The sequence below is a fragment of the Mustela nivalis genome (genome assembly GCF_964662115.1).
Source record: "Mustela nivalis genome assembly, chromosome: 10".
In the NCBI taxonomy this organism is placed as follows: Eukaryota; Metazoa; Chordata; class Mammalia; order Carnivora; family Mustelidae; genus Mustela; species Mustela nivalis.
In genome coordinates, this window is record NC_139029.1 from 83,154,822 (window position 1) to 83,167,999 (window position 13,178).

A 13,178-nucleotide genomic window follows, 5' to 3' on the forward strand; every position below is an offset into this window, starting at 1 on the left:
TTCTCTGAATAATTTGGCACTATTTTAACTGATTACAACTTAGAATAATTCTGTGGTGTGGTTTCCTAGCTCTTTTAGGCATGTCTTGTTTTCTACTTCGGTAATTTTTATTTCTTCCAATAAAGCTTTTTATGGTTTTTTTTTCTCCTTTATTTGATACCTTATGTAGATAGGTAATATTTTGCAGTGCATTCTAAATTTTTAATTTTTATATTTTCAAAAGGTAATTTTTTCAGGTTGATGATTTGAGGTAGTGATTTATTGCTATTTTTCATGTGCGTCAATATGCATTCTATTCCCAGTGACTTTCATTTTAATTATGTTGATTAGAATGGAACATTATCCATCAAACATCTACTTAGATTAAAAAACCAAAAGTAGGGGTGCTTGGGTGACTCAGTTGGTTAAGGGTCTGCTTTAGGCTCAGGTCATGATCCTGGGAGGGAGCCCCATGTTGGGCTCCCTCCCTGCTCAGCCTCCCTGCTCAGGAAGGAGGCTGCTTCTCCCTCTTCCTCTGCCCCTCCCCCTCAGCTTGTGCTCTGTCTCTTGTTCTCTCTCTTGAATAAATAAATAAAATCTCAAAAAAAAAAAAAAAACCCCGCCAAAACCAAAAACCACAAAACAAAAACCAAAAGCAGAAATTACTACCATCAACAAAAAAACCTATTTAAAAAAATTTTAAACTGTATTTAAAAAAGTATCAGCACTAAGTGTTGTGCAGTGATAGGTTGTAGTTCGCAATTTCTGGTCAGTAGTTTCTGTGATGAGGAAAGCAGTCCAAAGAAGGAAGATTTATTGAAGTGAGAAAAATTGGTAAAACTGTATTTGTTGTTTATTGTAAAATGCCATCAGTGATTGAGAGGCTAGACCAGAACTTAGTAATTTGGTATTTTAAGAGATCCATAAACCCCTGAAATTATATATAAAATTTTGTGTGTATTTACATTTTCCTCTGAGAAGACTCATAACTTTTAAACCAGTTCTTAAAGGGATTCTTGCCACAGACAATGGTAACAACACAGGGCTAGAATATACAGGCTTCTAAAAGGGAAGATGGTTTCTAGCAACGTAGTGATATTTTAAAAAACAATACCTTCTTCATACTTAGTCATGTAAGAAAATCTTTCAATGACTGATACAATAATAGGAAAGTTTTATAAACATATGGTTGAACTAGCTTTTCCTAAAATGGTCACTACGGGTTTTTTCTTTTTTTCTTTTCTTTCTTTCTTTTTTTTTTTTTTTTAAAGATTTTATTTATTTATTTGACAGAGAGACAGATCACAAGTAAGCAGAGAGGCCGGCAGAGAGAGAGAGGAGGAAGCAGGCTCCCTGCTGAGCAGAGAGCCCGATGTGGGGCTCGATCCTAGGACCCTGGGATCATGACCTGAGCTGAAGGCAGAGGCTTTAACCCACTGAGCCATTGAGGCGCCCCGGGGTTTTTCTTTTTTTTAAAAAGGTTTTATTTATTTATTTGACAGAGAGAGCACAAGCAGGGGAAGTGCCAGGCAGAGGGAGAAGCAGGCTCCCTGCTAAGCAGGGAGCCAGATATGGGGCTCCATCCGCACCCTGGGATCATGACCTGAGCCGAAGGCCGACGTTTAGCTGACCGAACCACCGAGGTGCCCTAGTGGTCAATACAGTTTTAACCATTGATTTCACTTTCCCTCTGAGAAAACAAAAACCTCAGTCTGTGGGAAACAAAACAAAACAAAACAAAAAAATAAACCTAAAAGCATCACTGAAAAAAGGGGACATTTTCTAGGACAGTAATTTCTTTTTAATACTGCTTTTACGATTCAGCAGGACAATTATAGTAATCTTGAGGACTGCTTTTAAAAGGTTTAAAAGAATATTGATAGAAGTGTAATTTTAAATGTACAAAACATCCCACATAGCCCTTTCAGGGTAAAAGAAAGAGGGGGGGTGCTGGTGAAATGGACGATTGTATTAAAGCATTGAAAGTGCCTGGCAGATGGTGGGGGCTCAGGGACTGTCCTTGTTGCTGAGTGAATCAGTGCAGTAATCCTATCCACTAACCAGGCACCTGCTATGGTATCAGGTGATTATACACAAGAACTCTTTTGATATAATGATCAGACCACCCTCTTATTATAACTACAAAAATGTGTTGAGATTTCTTCATGAGGTTATCTTCTGTTTCAGGTTCATAGGCTTTGGGGGGAAGAAAAGCAAGTTGCATTTTGGAGATAGTTGATGTAGTTTAAAGAGGTATCGTGTTCTAAAGCAGTGTTAATTCACATGGGAGTGAGCGTACGTAAAGTTAGCAAGACACGGAGTCCTTCCTGATTCCCATTTAGAAGTCTCGAGGCAAGAAGATCCCCATTAATGGAGAATCCCCAAATTTCATCAACCAGATTATCATCATGGTCAAATAATCCTGATGAGCAACTTTTCTCTGACGTGTTCACTTCTGCTCTGATCAAATGTGCCATTTCACTGATGAAACATACTGGGTTTGAAATAAAATGGACCATACAGAGACATCTTTTTCTTTTTAAAGAAACTACTCAACCTATTCTGTTTTAGCTCAAAATAAAAACCTAAACCATATTTTGTTTTGTACAGCCAAAGAAAATTTTCAAGAATATCCCTTTCCTGGGAAAGTTGGAGGTAAAACATGTAGAGGTCATGGCTGCTGACAGGAGGACCTGTTCATTTTCTCGCTTTTGCAATGAGATGACAACTGATTGCTTTGGAGACGCTGATTGCTGCGGCCATTACTGGGCTAGCCTAGTCACCTGTAAGAGAATGATGCGTTGGTCACCACGGCCCCAGAGCTATAATCTACTTAATCTGAGCACCATCACTGGCCAAGCTTGCTTGTTTAGGGAAGTGCATGGGCTCTGTTTTTTTTTTTTTTTAATTATTATTATTAATTAAAGAACATATTGTCCAGGCTGCACTAATGTCTTCCTTAGCTCTATCAGGCTCATTCACACGGTTTAATTAAACATGGTGTCCCAACCAAATGACTTGAAGATTTTACTTCTAAGCATGGCAGACAACTTTACCAAAAGGCTGCTTAAAAATCTGTGTTTCGAAATTATGCATTAACTCTTTGTGTGTGTGTGTGTGTGTGTGTGTGTGCACGCATGTGCACGAGCTCATTTTGGTTTTGAGCTTAATTACACCACCTGGCGCCACCTCTCGTTTTTGAATGGTTGAGTAGTTTGTGGTCTCCTGCCCTACGCTGAACAAGTGCATGATTTGTATATGGCACCGCCATCCGAGTATAGCCTGGGCTCTCTGTGATTCCTGTAGCATGTCAGCATTTTCTCTCTTTGAATTGCCGTGGCTTGTTTTTCTGCAGGAGTGAGGTCTCCAGAATGCAACCTTTCACACAGTGTTCTTTTATGAGATAGAAAACGTCTGACTGGGGTCAATACCCTTATCTTAATTTTTATTATTCTCTTGTAGCCGTCGGAGTACTTTGGTTTACAAGTACCGTTAAACATTTATATGCTAGATTGCATGCCTGTCATGATTTTCATAGCAAGTGGTAAAACTCTGACTCTCAGGTAAGCAGTCCAGCTCTGGAAATTTCTGGAGGTTTGATCGTATATTTAATTGATATTCAATACTATATTCTAGATATACTATTCAATAGATATTCAATACTATATTGTATCTCTTATCTATTTTTTCTAACCTTGCTAAAGGAAATAATTGCTGTCCCTGTAATTAAGATCATTCCATTGGTCTTTGCTCTGTGATGACTGCATCCCTAGATAGTTGTTCTCTTTTGTTTGTAATAAGCCTTGGTCAATATTTCCCCCTTGGTTAGCATCAAATATTCATTAGACTGGGAAAGCTTATGAGGCTAGAGACTAAGGTTCTGCTCCCTTGTTACCCCATTGTTCAGCACCGTCTTTGACACCTAACAGCTGCTCAATTCATGCCGATAAAGCCAATAGAACTTTCTTAAGCCACAGTATCTTGGTACACAGATCTGGCAAACTGGTTGCCTATGGGCTACATTCAGTTTAGTAGTGTTTTCTTGGGCATGAATGCTGTTTAAAATTTTTGAATTCATGGTTGACATCTGTAATTTATGAAAATTTCCATTTAATTCTGGATTTTTGGCTTCTCTTAAATATTAAAGTACGTGATTATGGGCCCAGATTCCTACATGGGAGTAGGAGGATGGAGCTAAGTCTGCTTGGGATAGGGCATGCTTTTCTAGTTTACCAACTTAAGGGCATTTGAACTTGGAACTTCTGGAATAATGCCATTTAAGGCAGCTCAGTTATTGAATCATTAAAGGATCTTTTCGTAAATTGTTATCATCTGGAATGCAAGAATTTACAAATTGTGATACAGTTTTCTGAGGAATCTGGGGAAATGTGTTTTTAATAACATGTTTTTAAAAGGCATATGGAATTATTTGGAGTTCCTAAGATAATTTAAATATGTCTTTTGGGGCTACTCGACCAAATGGACAGTGTTTTAGTAGTTGTGTAAAACATTTCCAGGGGTTGACCAGTCACAATTTCATGTAGCATAGCAGATTATCAGTGTGCTGTCCCTAGATCAGCATTACTAAGGAACTTGTTAGAAATAACATTCTTGGCCCAGCAATCTGTGTTTTAATAAGCTCCCTAGGTTACCCTAGAAGCAGCCTGTTAACAAAATGAAGTATAACAATAAAATATAATTTAGATTGATATATTTTTAAAGATTTTATTTATTTATTTGATAGAAGGAGAGAGAGACAGTGAGAGAGGGAACACAAGCAGGGAGAATGGGAGAGAGAGAAGCAGGCGTCCTGCTGAGCAGGGAGTCCAGTGTGGGCCTCAATCCTAGGACCCTGGGATCATGATCTGAGCCAAAGGCAGACGCTTAATGACTCAGCTACCCAGGTGCCCGATATTTGTTTTTTATTTCTGAAAAGTTTTAGTAATAATTGATGATTAATTCAACCAATTCTTTTTTTTTTTTTTTTAAGATTTTATTTATTTGATAGAGATCACAAGTAGGCAGAGAGGCAGGCAGAGAGAGAGGGAGAAGCAGACTCCCTGCTGAGCAGAGAGCCCAATGTGGGGCTTGATCCCAGAACCCTGGGATCATGACCTGAGCTGAAGGCAGAGGCTTTAACCCACTGAGCCACCCAGGTCCCCCCAATTTTTTTTTTTAAATGCACGTTTATTTCTTTTTTCTTAAGATTTCTGTTTTTAAGTAATTTCTACACCCAGCAGGGGGCTTGAACCCACAGCCCCGAGATTAAGAATCACATGTTCCTCTGACTGAGCCAGCCCTGTTGGCGGCCCTGTTGGCCCGAGAATTATTTAAATTTTGAATCGTGAAACTTGTTTTGGCTTTATAATTGGGATTTACACAAACAAGCTCAGCAAGAGAGTTGTGGATTTCTTCCATCTACCATACTCGCTGAGAGAACCCCACTCTCTGGGACCTGACATAGGAGATGTTGGCCTAGTGTGATAAGCCAGGCCCTCTCTGGCTCTTAGCTTTTGTTCTCTTGGTAAAGCAGAGACACAGAATTCTCATTATTTAAGCCTGCCCAGGACCTCTGGTTTGGGAGTCACACTGTTCTGGTCAAATTGGACCCCTATGGTAGTGTTTCTATGCTTTAGAGAATGATAGAATGTAGCAATAAATGTTAGCTGTCCTTATTAGAGAGAGCTGTCTACATCCACTTAGGTTAAGAGGGTTCAGAAGGCTGTATATATGTGAGTGGGGGCTGCAGGTTATCATTTGTAATTGGTCGTGTGCAGGCTTGCTTCAGAGCAAGCAAATAGTCCAGAAGTCTTAGTATTCCTTCTGTGATATTCTCCTCTTTATATTTAAGACTACGCTCGTTTGTTTTATCAGGTCCTAACTTTGTTATTGTACAGTGTTTTTGTAATGTCTGAACTTCTCATGTAAAGCAAAAAGTGTCTGTAATAGAGCAGGTAGCTCACTGAAGCTAGAGGTGGTGGTCTAACTTTGCAAGTGCTTTCCTTTTTTTTTTCTTTTCTTTTTTCTTTTTTTAAAGGTTTTATTTATTTCTTTGAGATAGGGGAGAGAGAGAGAGAGAGAGGAGAACAAGTAGGAGGAGCGGGAGGGGAAGAAGCAGGCCCCCTGCTTGCAGGAAACTGATGCAGGACTCAATCTCAGGACTTGATCTCAAGACCCTGGGATCATGACTTGAGTGGAAGGCAGATGCTTAATTGACTGAGCCACCCAGGTGCCCCTGCAAGTGCTCTCCTTGAAGGGCCTGGTCAGCATACTGAACCACAGAGGAGTTGCACCAAAGTAAGGAAGACGCAGTTCAGTTTGGAGGCATGAAGTTTTTTCTTGGTATTAGCGCAGAATCTGAGAAAATATCTACTGGGCTCATTCATAAATCAGAGTCCTCTTGTCTCTAGTCTGTACCTTTCTCTTCCAATGGTAAGTTCCTCCAGGAAAGATCTTGAAGTTCTTTCTTCAGGGATGTTTCTCTAAAGGGACTTGAGTCATTGGTGTCTCCAATAGATTGTACTGTTTCTTCTGGAATACTTTAATATGTAGTAGGTCATTTTTTAAAACTTTTTTTTTTTTTTTAATTTTTAAGTAATCTCTACACCCAGTGTGGAGTTTGGATTCATGACCCCGAATCAAGAGTTGTATGCTTTATTGACTGAGCCAGCCAGACGCCCCATCCTTGAAATTTTTTATTCCAGGACCAGAATATTTGCTATGTTATGATAACATTGCTGGTGTAAGACTGGGGCAGGGTGACCTATGAGAGGAAGGCCTGGCCATGGTCAAGAAGGAAATTAGGACAAGGCCAGTAAGACATAAGAGTTTTCTCTGTTATCATTTATTGTGAATTAGTTTTGACTCCTTGAGTGAGAACTGAAACTTTGTGTTCTGACCTGGGACTCACTGGCCAACCTTCACTAGGCGGATCATTTTTTGACTGTAATGCTTATGAGACTTCACTGAGAAAAACAAGAGAATTCCCAAAATATCTATGCATGGTAGATGCTAGGAGCTTAAAAAATTTTCCTGAAAGTTAGAAAGTTGTAGTTAAAAAGTTAGTTGTTGTAATGTACACCATGATGATCCTAGTTAATAATACCATATTATATATTTGAAAGTTGCCAAAAGAGCAAATTTTAAAGGTTCTCATCACAAGAAAAAAATTCTGTAATTATGTATTGTGATGGATGTTAAAAAAAAATCTGTTTCCATCCTATAGGCAGCTTCCAATAGGAGATATTTTAAAATAGTTAAAATTTGAAGGTGTATTTTGTGAGAATATTCATTATCTGATGTATTTTCTGAAAGCTTATAAAGTTGAATTTGTATTATATTTACTTTAAAAAATTTGTAGGTTTTAGTGAAAAGAAAGTTTCCTTTAGAATTTCACCGTCTAGCTTCATTATAGGATGGTCTCTGCAACATATACTAAGGTATATCCCATACACTTTAAAAGAAGAGTAAAAGAACAAAAACCAAGCAAATGCAAAACGTTTGAAATCATCCAAAAAGACTATTGGTGACAAAAGCACAGCCTTATGAGTTTGTCCCTTTTGGTGAATGGATTTGTAAAATAAAGTTAATTTCACATTATTAAAGAATAGCAATAGTCTGTTGTGAAATCTAAATTCTTCCTGGAAAAGGGCATCAAAACAGACAATCCAAACTTCCAGATCAGTTGTGGGTATTTTCTTCCCCACAGGTGTTTCAGGGAACCAGGAAATGTAATTAGTGACAGGCTGGGGGCCAAAAGAGCTGAGTCCTCATGTTTGTGGATGGCCAGCCTGTAGAAGGCAGTCTTTAGGTTTGGGATCAGACACCACAAAATCTGCTTAGGTTTTACCGGCCTTGACTCTCCTTTCGGTAAATCAAGCCTAACTTACTGATGGAGAACAATAAATGGCCAAAGCAAGCCAACAAATAATAAAATAACAAAAGGAAATGTCCAGTGGACAATGGTTTCAAACAGAGGAAGCGGGTGCCTGGGTGGCTCAGTTGGTTAAACATCCGACCCTTTTTTTTCCCTTTTAAAGATTTATTTATTTATTTGAGAGAGAGAGAGGGAGAGAGAGCAAATGAGCGGGGGAAGGGACAGAGGGAGACGGAGGGAGAGATCTCAAGCAGTCCGCAGGCAGCTGCAGTTTCCACTGTGCAGGGAGCCCTACATGGGCTCAGTCTTAGAATCCTGAGATCATGACCTGAGCCAGAACCAGGAGTCAGATGCTCACCATCAGAGCCACCCAGGTTCCCCTAAACATTGACTCTTGATTTTTTTTTTTTTTAAAGATTTTATTTATTTGACAGACAGAGATCACAGGTAGGCAGAGAGGCAGGCAGAGAGAGAGGAGGAAGCAGGCTCCCCACTGAGCAGAGAGCCCGATGCGGGGCTCGATCCCAGGACCTGAGATCATGACCTGAGCCGAAGGCAGAGGCTTAACCCACTGAGCCACCCAGGCGCCCCTGACTCTTGATTTTGGCTCAGGTCATGATCTCAGGGTTGTGAGACTAAGCCCCATATGGGGCTCCATGTTCAGGGGTAGGTCTGCGTCTCTTCCTTTCTCTCTCCCTCTGCTCCTTCACTCTGTCCCCCACCCCTGCTTGTGTGCTGTCTCTCTCTCTCATAAATAAATAAATAAATAAATCTTAGAAAGAAAACAAACAACAAATTGTGGAAGCAAGGAGATATGTTTCAGCACTATTGATAGTGACCTTGAAGTCTTTAGATAACTTAAGTGCATTGACTGAACTGAATTGAATAAAATGTATTTTTAAAGCTTTATTTCATAGGGGTATTTTCATAAGCCTGTCTGAAAATGAGGACTTCAGTCATGAGACCCACTTTGAGGCAAAACCTTCCTTTTCGAAGTTCACTTTAAAAGAGCAATGCCATTTTCAGAATAAGTGATTCTTGATTAGGAAAGAAATGCCTAAAGGAATGGTGAGGGTTTCCAGGCTCATCGCTGGGATACATATAGCTGAGTCTTCTGTGGTTTCATTAAAGCTGGAACATTACAGCTTCATGTAGAATAGACGTCAGAACTGGAAGAGTTTCGCAGGTGGAATGAAGGTGAATGAAGAAGGGGAGGTCGTCGAGCTCTCTCACATTTTTGAAGGGGCTGTAAAAGCAGGTACTCTGTGGGTTGTGGTCAATGTGTAAGGTATAAAAAGCTGCTTTTACAGTCAGTTTGAATTTACAGACGAATATTAAAAGGTACCTATGTATCTGCATTTTGAAAACTATTTGTCCAAATGCTGTAACTGTTTTGACATATGAGGAAATTGAGCAGATTTCATTGAGTTGCATCAGGTTCTCATTGTTTTATGTTTGAGTTTGATGACTATTTTGATTTCACTTTAACAGCTTTTTACTTTTCATGTTTAGCATGTATATAGCATAGCCAAGCTGCTGATTTTTGGATTTAGTTGAGTACTTGAGCATGCAGCATATTGCATGCTATAATAGAGCAGGTGCTTAATAACTGTTTGCTTGAATCCATGTATTGTATTAAGATGTTTGCTGATATCACCCTTTTGATGCATTGTCTTTTCCTATTAACCATTTATTTTCAGATAAGTAAAAGCAGACTTCTCTAGAACATTCTAGAAAGAAAATATGAGTATTGATGCTCTGTTAATATTACTATTAGTGCTCTTAGGAAAATAGGATGATTGACACATTTAAAAATAAACTAAATTATGAAAAGTTCAGATAACTTTTCTGGGAGTGGGTATGGTATTTAGGGAAAGAAAAAGGATGAATAATTACTCAGCCTTAAAAAAAGAACTTGCCATTTGTGTCAACATGGAAGGACCTAGAGGGTATTGTGCTAAGTAAAATAAGGCCAAGAAAAGCATATATCATATGATTTCACTTATATGTTGAATCTAAAAAACAAAACAAACAACAGTAACAACAAAGACCCCCCACAAACAGATTATAAATACAGATAATGGACTGGTGGTTGCCAGAGAGGAGGAGGGGGTGTGTGGGGTGGATGAAGTAGAAAAAATGGGTAAAGAGGTGCAAACTTATAAACTAAGTAAGTTAAGAAGATGAAAAGTGGAGCATAGGAAATATAATCAATAATGTATTAATGTTTTATAATGACACATGATAACTACACTTATCATGATGAACATTATAGAATCAGTATGTTGTACACCTGAAACTAATAAAACATTGTATGTCAACTGTACTTCAATAATAAAAATTCAAAAAAGAGAAAAGATGATTAGATTTTACATAAAAGATTAAGTTTTCAAAAATATTCCCACTAATAAAGACACCAGTAATTTAATTATTTCCCATTGCATGTCTCCCTTCTTGGAGAGAAATATCTGTTCTGTTGTCAAATTTGCATCAGGATTTGGCTGCAAAAAGTCTATGGCCAGTAACCTTCCACCCTCATGTACAAATGGCATAGAAACAAAAGTTGAAAGTTGTTACATTTCACTGATTATGACACATCTTGGAAGTTGAGATGTTTATCTTCTGTATATTTTAACATTGTCTCTATAGTTACACTCTTTTTATTCCCTCTTTTTAGTCATACAGTTTATCAAGAAAGAAAATAGTGCACTACACCTGTTTTGATCAACGGAAAAGAGCAAATGCGGCATTTTTGATAGGTGCTTATGCTGTAAGTACTTTTTCACGATTATTTTCTATATTCAGGCCAAAGGAATGCTACCACTGTCACATAAAATCCAGGCCACTTTCTCAGTGGAATTGGGAGATGGTGAAAATTATTAGCATGCTGGAAATGGATGGGGACTACTATCCATGGGGTGTTAAACTCCCAGATTTTATTTCTTAGTTGCTAATGAGAGAATTTTAGAACTGCAGTAGGTAGCTTGGATCCCGCAGTTGTACAGGTGTTTCTAAAAAAAGAATATCCAGAAAGAATATTTCTAGGTAAAAGAATATATAGTAGATTTTTATTTTTATTTATTTCATTTTGTTTATTTTTTAAGTCGGCTTCATGCTCAGCGTGGAGCTTGAACTTTCAACCCTAATATCAAGACCTGAGCTGAGATCAAGAGTTGGACATGTAAGGGACAGAGCCACATGGGCACCCCTATAGTGGAAGGTCTTTTTTTTTCCCCCCACTCCAAGAGAGAGGGGTGGGAGGGGCAGTGGAACAGGGAGAGAAAGAAAGTTAAACAGGCTTGCAGGTTTCATGTTGGGCTGTCTCACAACCCTGATCATGACCTGAGCTGAAATCAAGAGTTGGATTACTGAACCATTTTAAGTGCCCCAGTATAGTGGAAGGTTTTTAAAGACTGTTGACTGTGCCTCTTGCCAAAGAGGAAATCATAGATTGCATGGGGACAGGTTATTAGTATTATTTTGATCAATCTATTTATTAATCTGTACATGTGTTTGCAGTAGGCAAACTATTTATAAAGCCTCCATGTATTACCGCTTCCCTAAGAACTGGATAGGACTTTCCCAAAATAATTTTGATTGGAATTTTTATTCTCTGTAATCGCTAAAATGTAAACCCAAGTTCCATGTGAATGTGCTGGAAAGTTTTGGTGTGATTATTTCTAGAATTTTCTATATATACTGGGATTGGACAAAACTTGGAAGGCAGAAACCATCAGGGCTAACACTCCTCTGGAACCTGTACTAGCTTTTTAGGGACATATGTGATACCCACTTAGGAGTATGTTGGTCTAAAGGCAGGAGACTGAGGCGTCCTTTCCGATCATCCTTGGGGAGGGTCTTTGCTTCTCTGAAGCCTAGAAGCACATGCTGTGGGAACCTTTCAAGGGCCTCCTTCTGAAGATCTTGACGAAAGGAGGTACCAGCTACTATCCATCAGATTCTGCCACATCAAACCAGAAGCCATGGGGGAAAAAGACCAGAGGTGGCATTGGAAAGACTCTCAGTTATTTTAGGGTGCAGGCTGAGAATGGTGACCAGCAGACAGCCTGACTACAGCCTGGGGCCTTGTTTCCAGGGCTGAGATGTCCAGCTCTGCCCCTGATGTAGCTCCAGTAAAGCCTGGTACCATCCCTTGCAGTACTTTTCCTTCTCACTCTGTAGGCAGCATGGTATAATATCAAGAATCGTGACTAAAAACATTTTTTCATCCTGAAGCGTCTCTGGGATGATGGCTAAGCCACTTTATCTCTCTTCACTTGATTTAGTTTCCTTATCTGTAAAATGATAGGGTTGGCTATAATGACCTCTAGGTTTCCTTCCAATTCTGAGGATATGAGGATTATTTGCAGTGGTAGCCAAACTATTGCTTTTATTTTAAAAGCGTGCACAAAAAGCTGGCTGTTGGCCTGAAGCTTCAGTGAAGTGTGCTGGTAAGCTGAATTAAGCAGGCAGACTTATTTTTCACTTTGCGTTGATAATTACTACTCTTACGAAACTGAGAATTGGCACCGTGTTTAGAATACGGAGCGCTTGTAATAACCTCTGGATTCCAGCCACGTGAGCAAGCATGTCTTTCCTGAGGGGTCTTGTGATGCGTGTAAATGTTCTCTGGGAGTCCTCTGTCATAAGGGATTGCCATCAAGAAGAGGTCATCCGCTGCTCTCTCCTCTCCTTCCTCTCGTCCCTACCCTCTCCTCCTCCCTCTCTTCTTTTTAATGCCCAGCCTTCCTGTTTCTGGGGTCATCCTTAATTTCATCAATGGTACCTCTAGAGTTTTGAAAGGAAGTTCAGTTACAACAGATGCATTGAGCTTGGGATACGATACATCTACCGCAGACGTTTCCACCACGTTAGTGCAACCAGATGAAGGAAGGATAGTCTCAGCAGGGTTGAAGAAGTGCTGAGGGCAGCACGAGCTAGGGATCCATGCTCATTACAGTCTAGAGAAGCCATGTAAAGTAATTATTCTTGTGCCGTTCGTTTCCTAATTGATTTTCTTTTCCAGTTTTGGAAATGCATTCCCCAGAAAGCTTTTTGACACAACGCTTAAAAAAGTGAAAACCAAGAATTATCTTCTTTCCTTAAAGAGAATTTGGTGTCTTCGTGTTGTGTGTATGCATGTAATGGCTGGCACAAGTTTTGTAGGAAGAGAGTCAGTAATGTGCCTTATACATATATCTCAATGAAGTTACAGATGTATTAAATGTTGCTATTTGGATAAGCTGAAATCTTCTGGGGATCTTCCTATTATTAAGGTCAAATATCCAACTGCGTGTTTGTATCTCCACATTATATGTTTAAA

General features: G+C 39.2%; 1 protein-coding gene across 8 annotated transcripts in view; it reads left to right on the plus strand.

The window, feature by feature from the left end:
* The window catches only part of CDC14A (cell division cycle 14A), a 179,631-nt gene that overhangs the window by 31,853 nt on the left and 134,600 nt on the right, over nt 1–13,178 (plus strand). For all 8 annotated transcript variants that reach the window (XM_082686498.1, XM_082686495.1, XM_082686497.1 and 5 more), the window contains exon 4: nt 10,533–10,625. In XM_082686498.1, the coding sequence (XP_082542624.1) occupies nt 10,533–10,625 (93 nt within the window). The remainder of the gene's footprint in view (nt 1–10,532; nt 10,626–13,178) is intronic.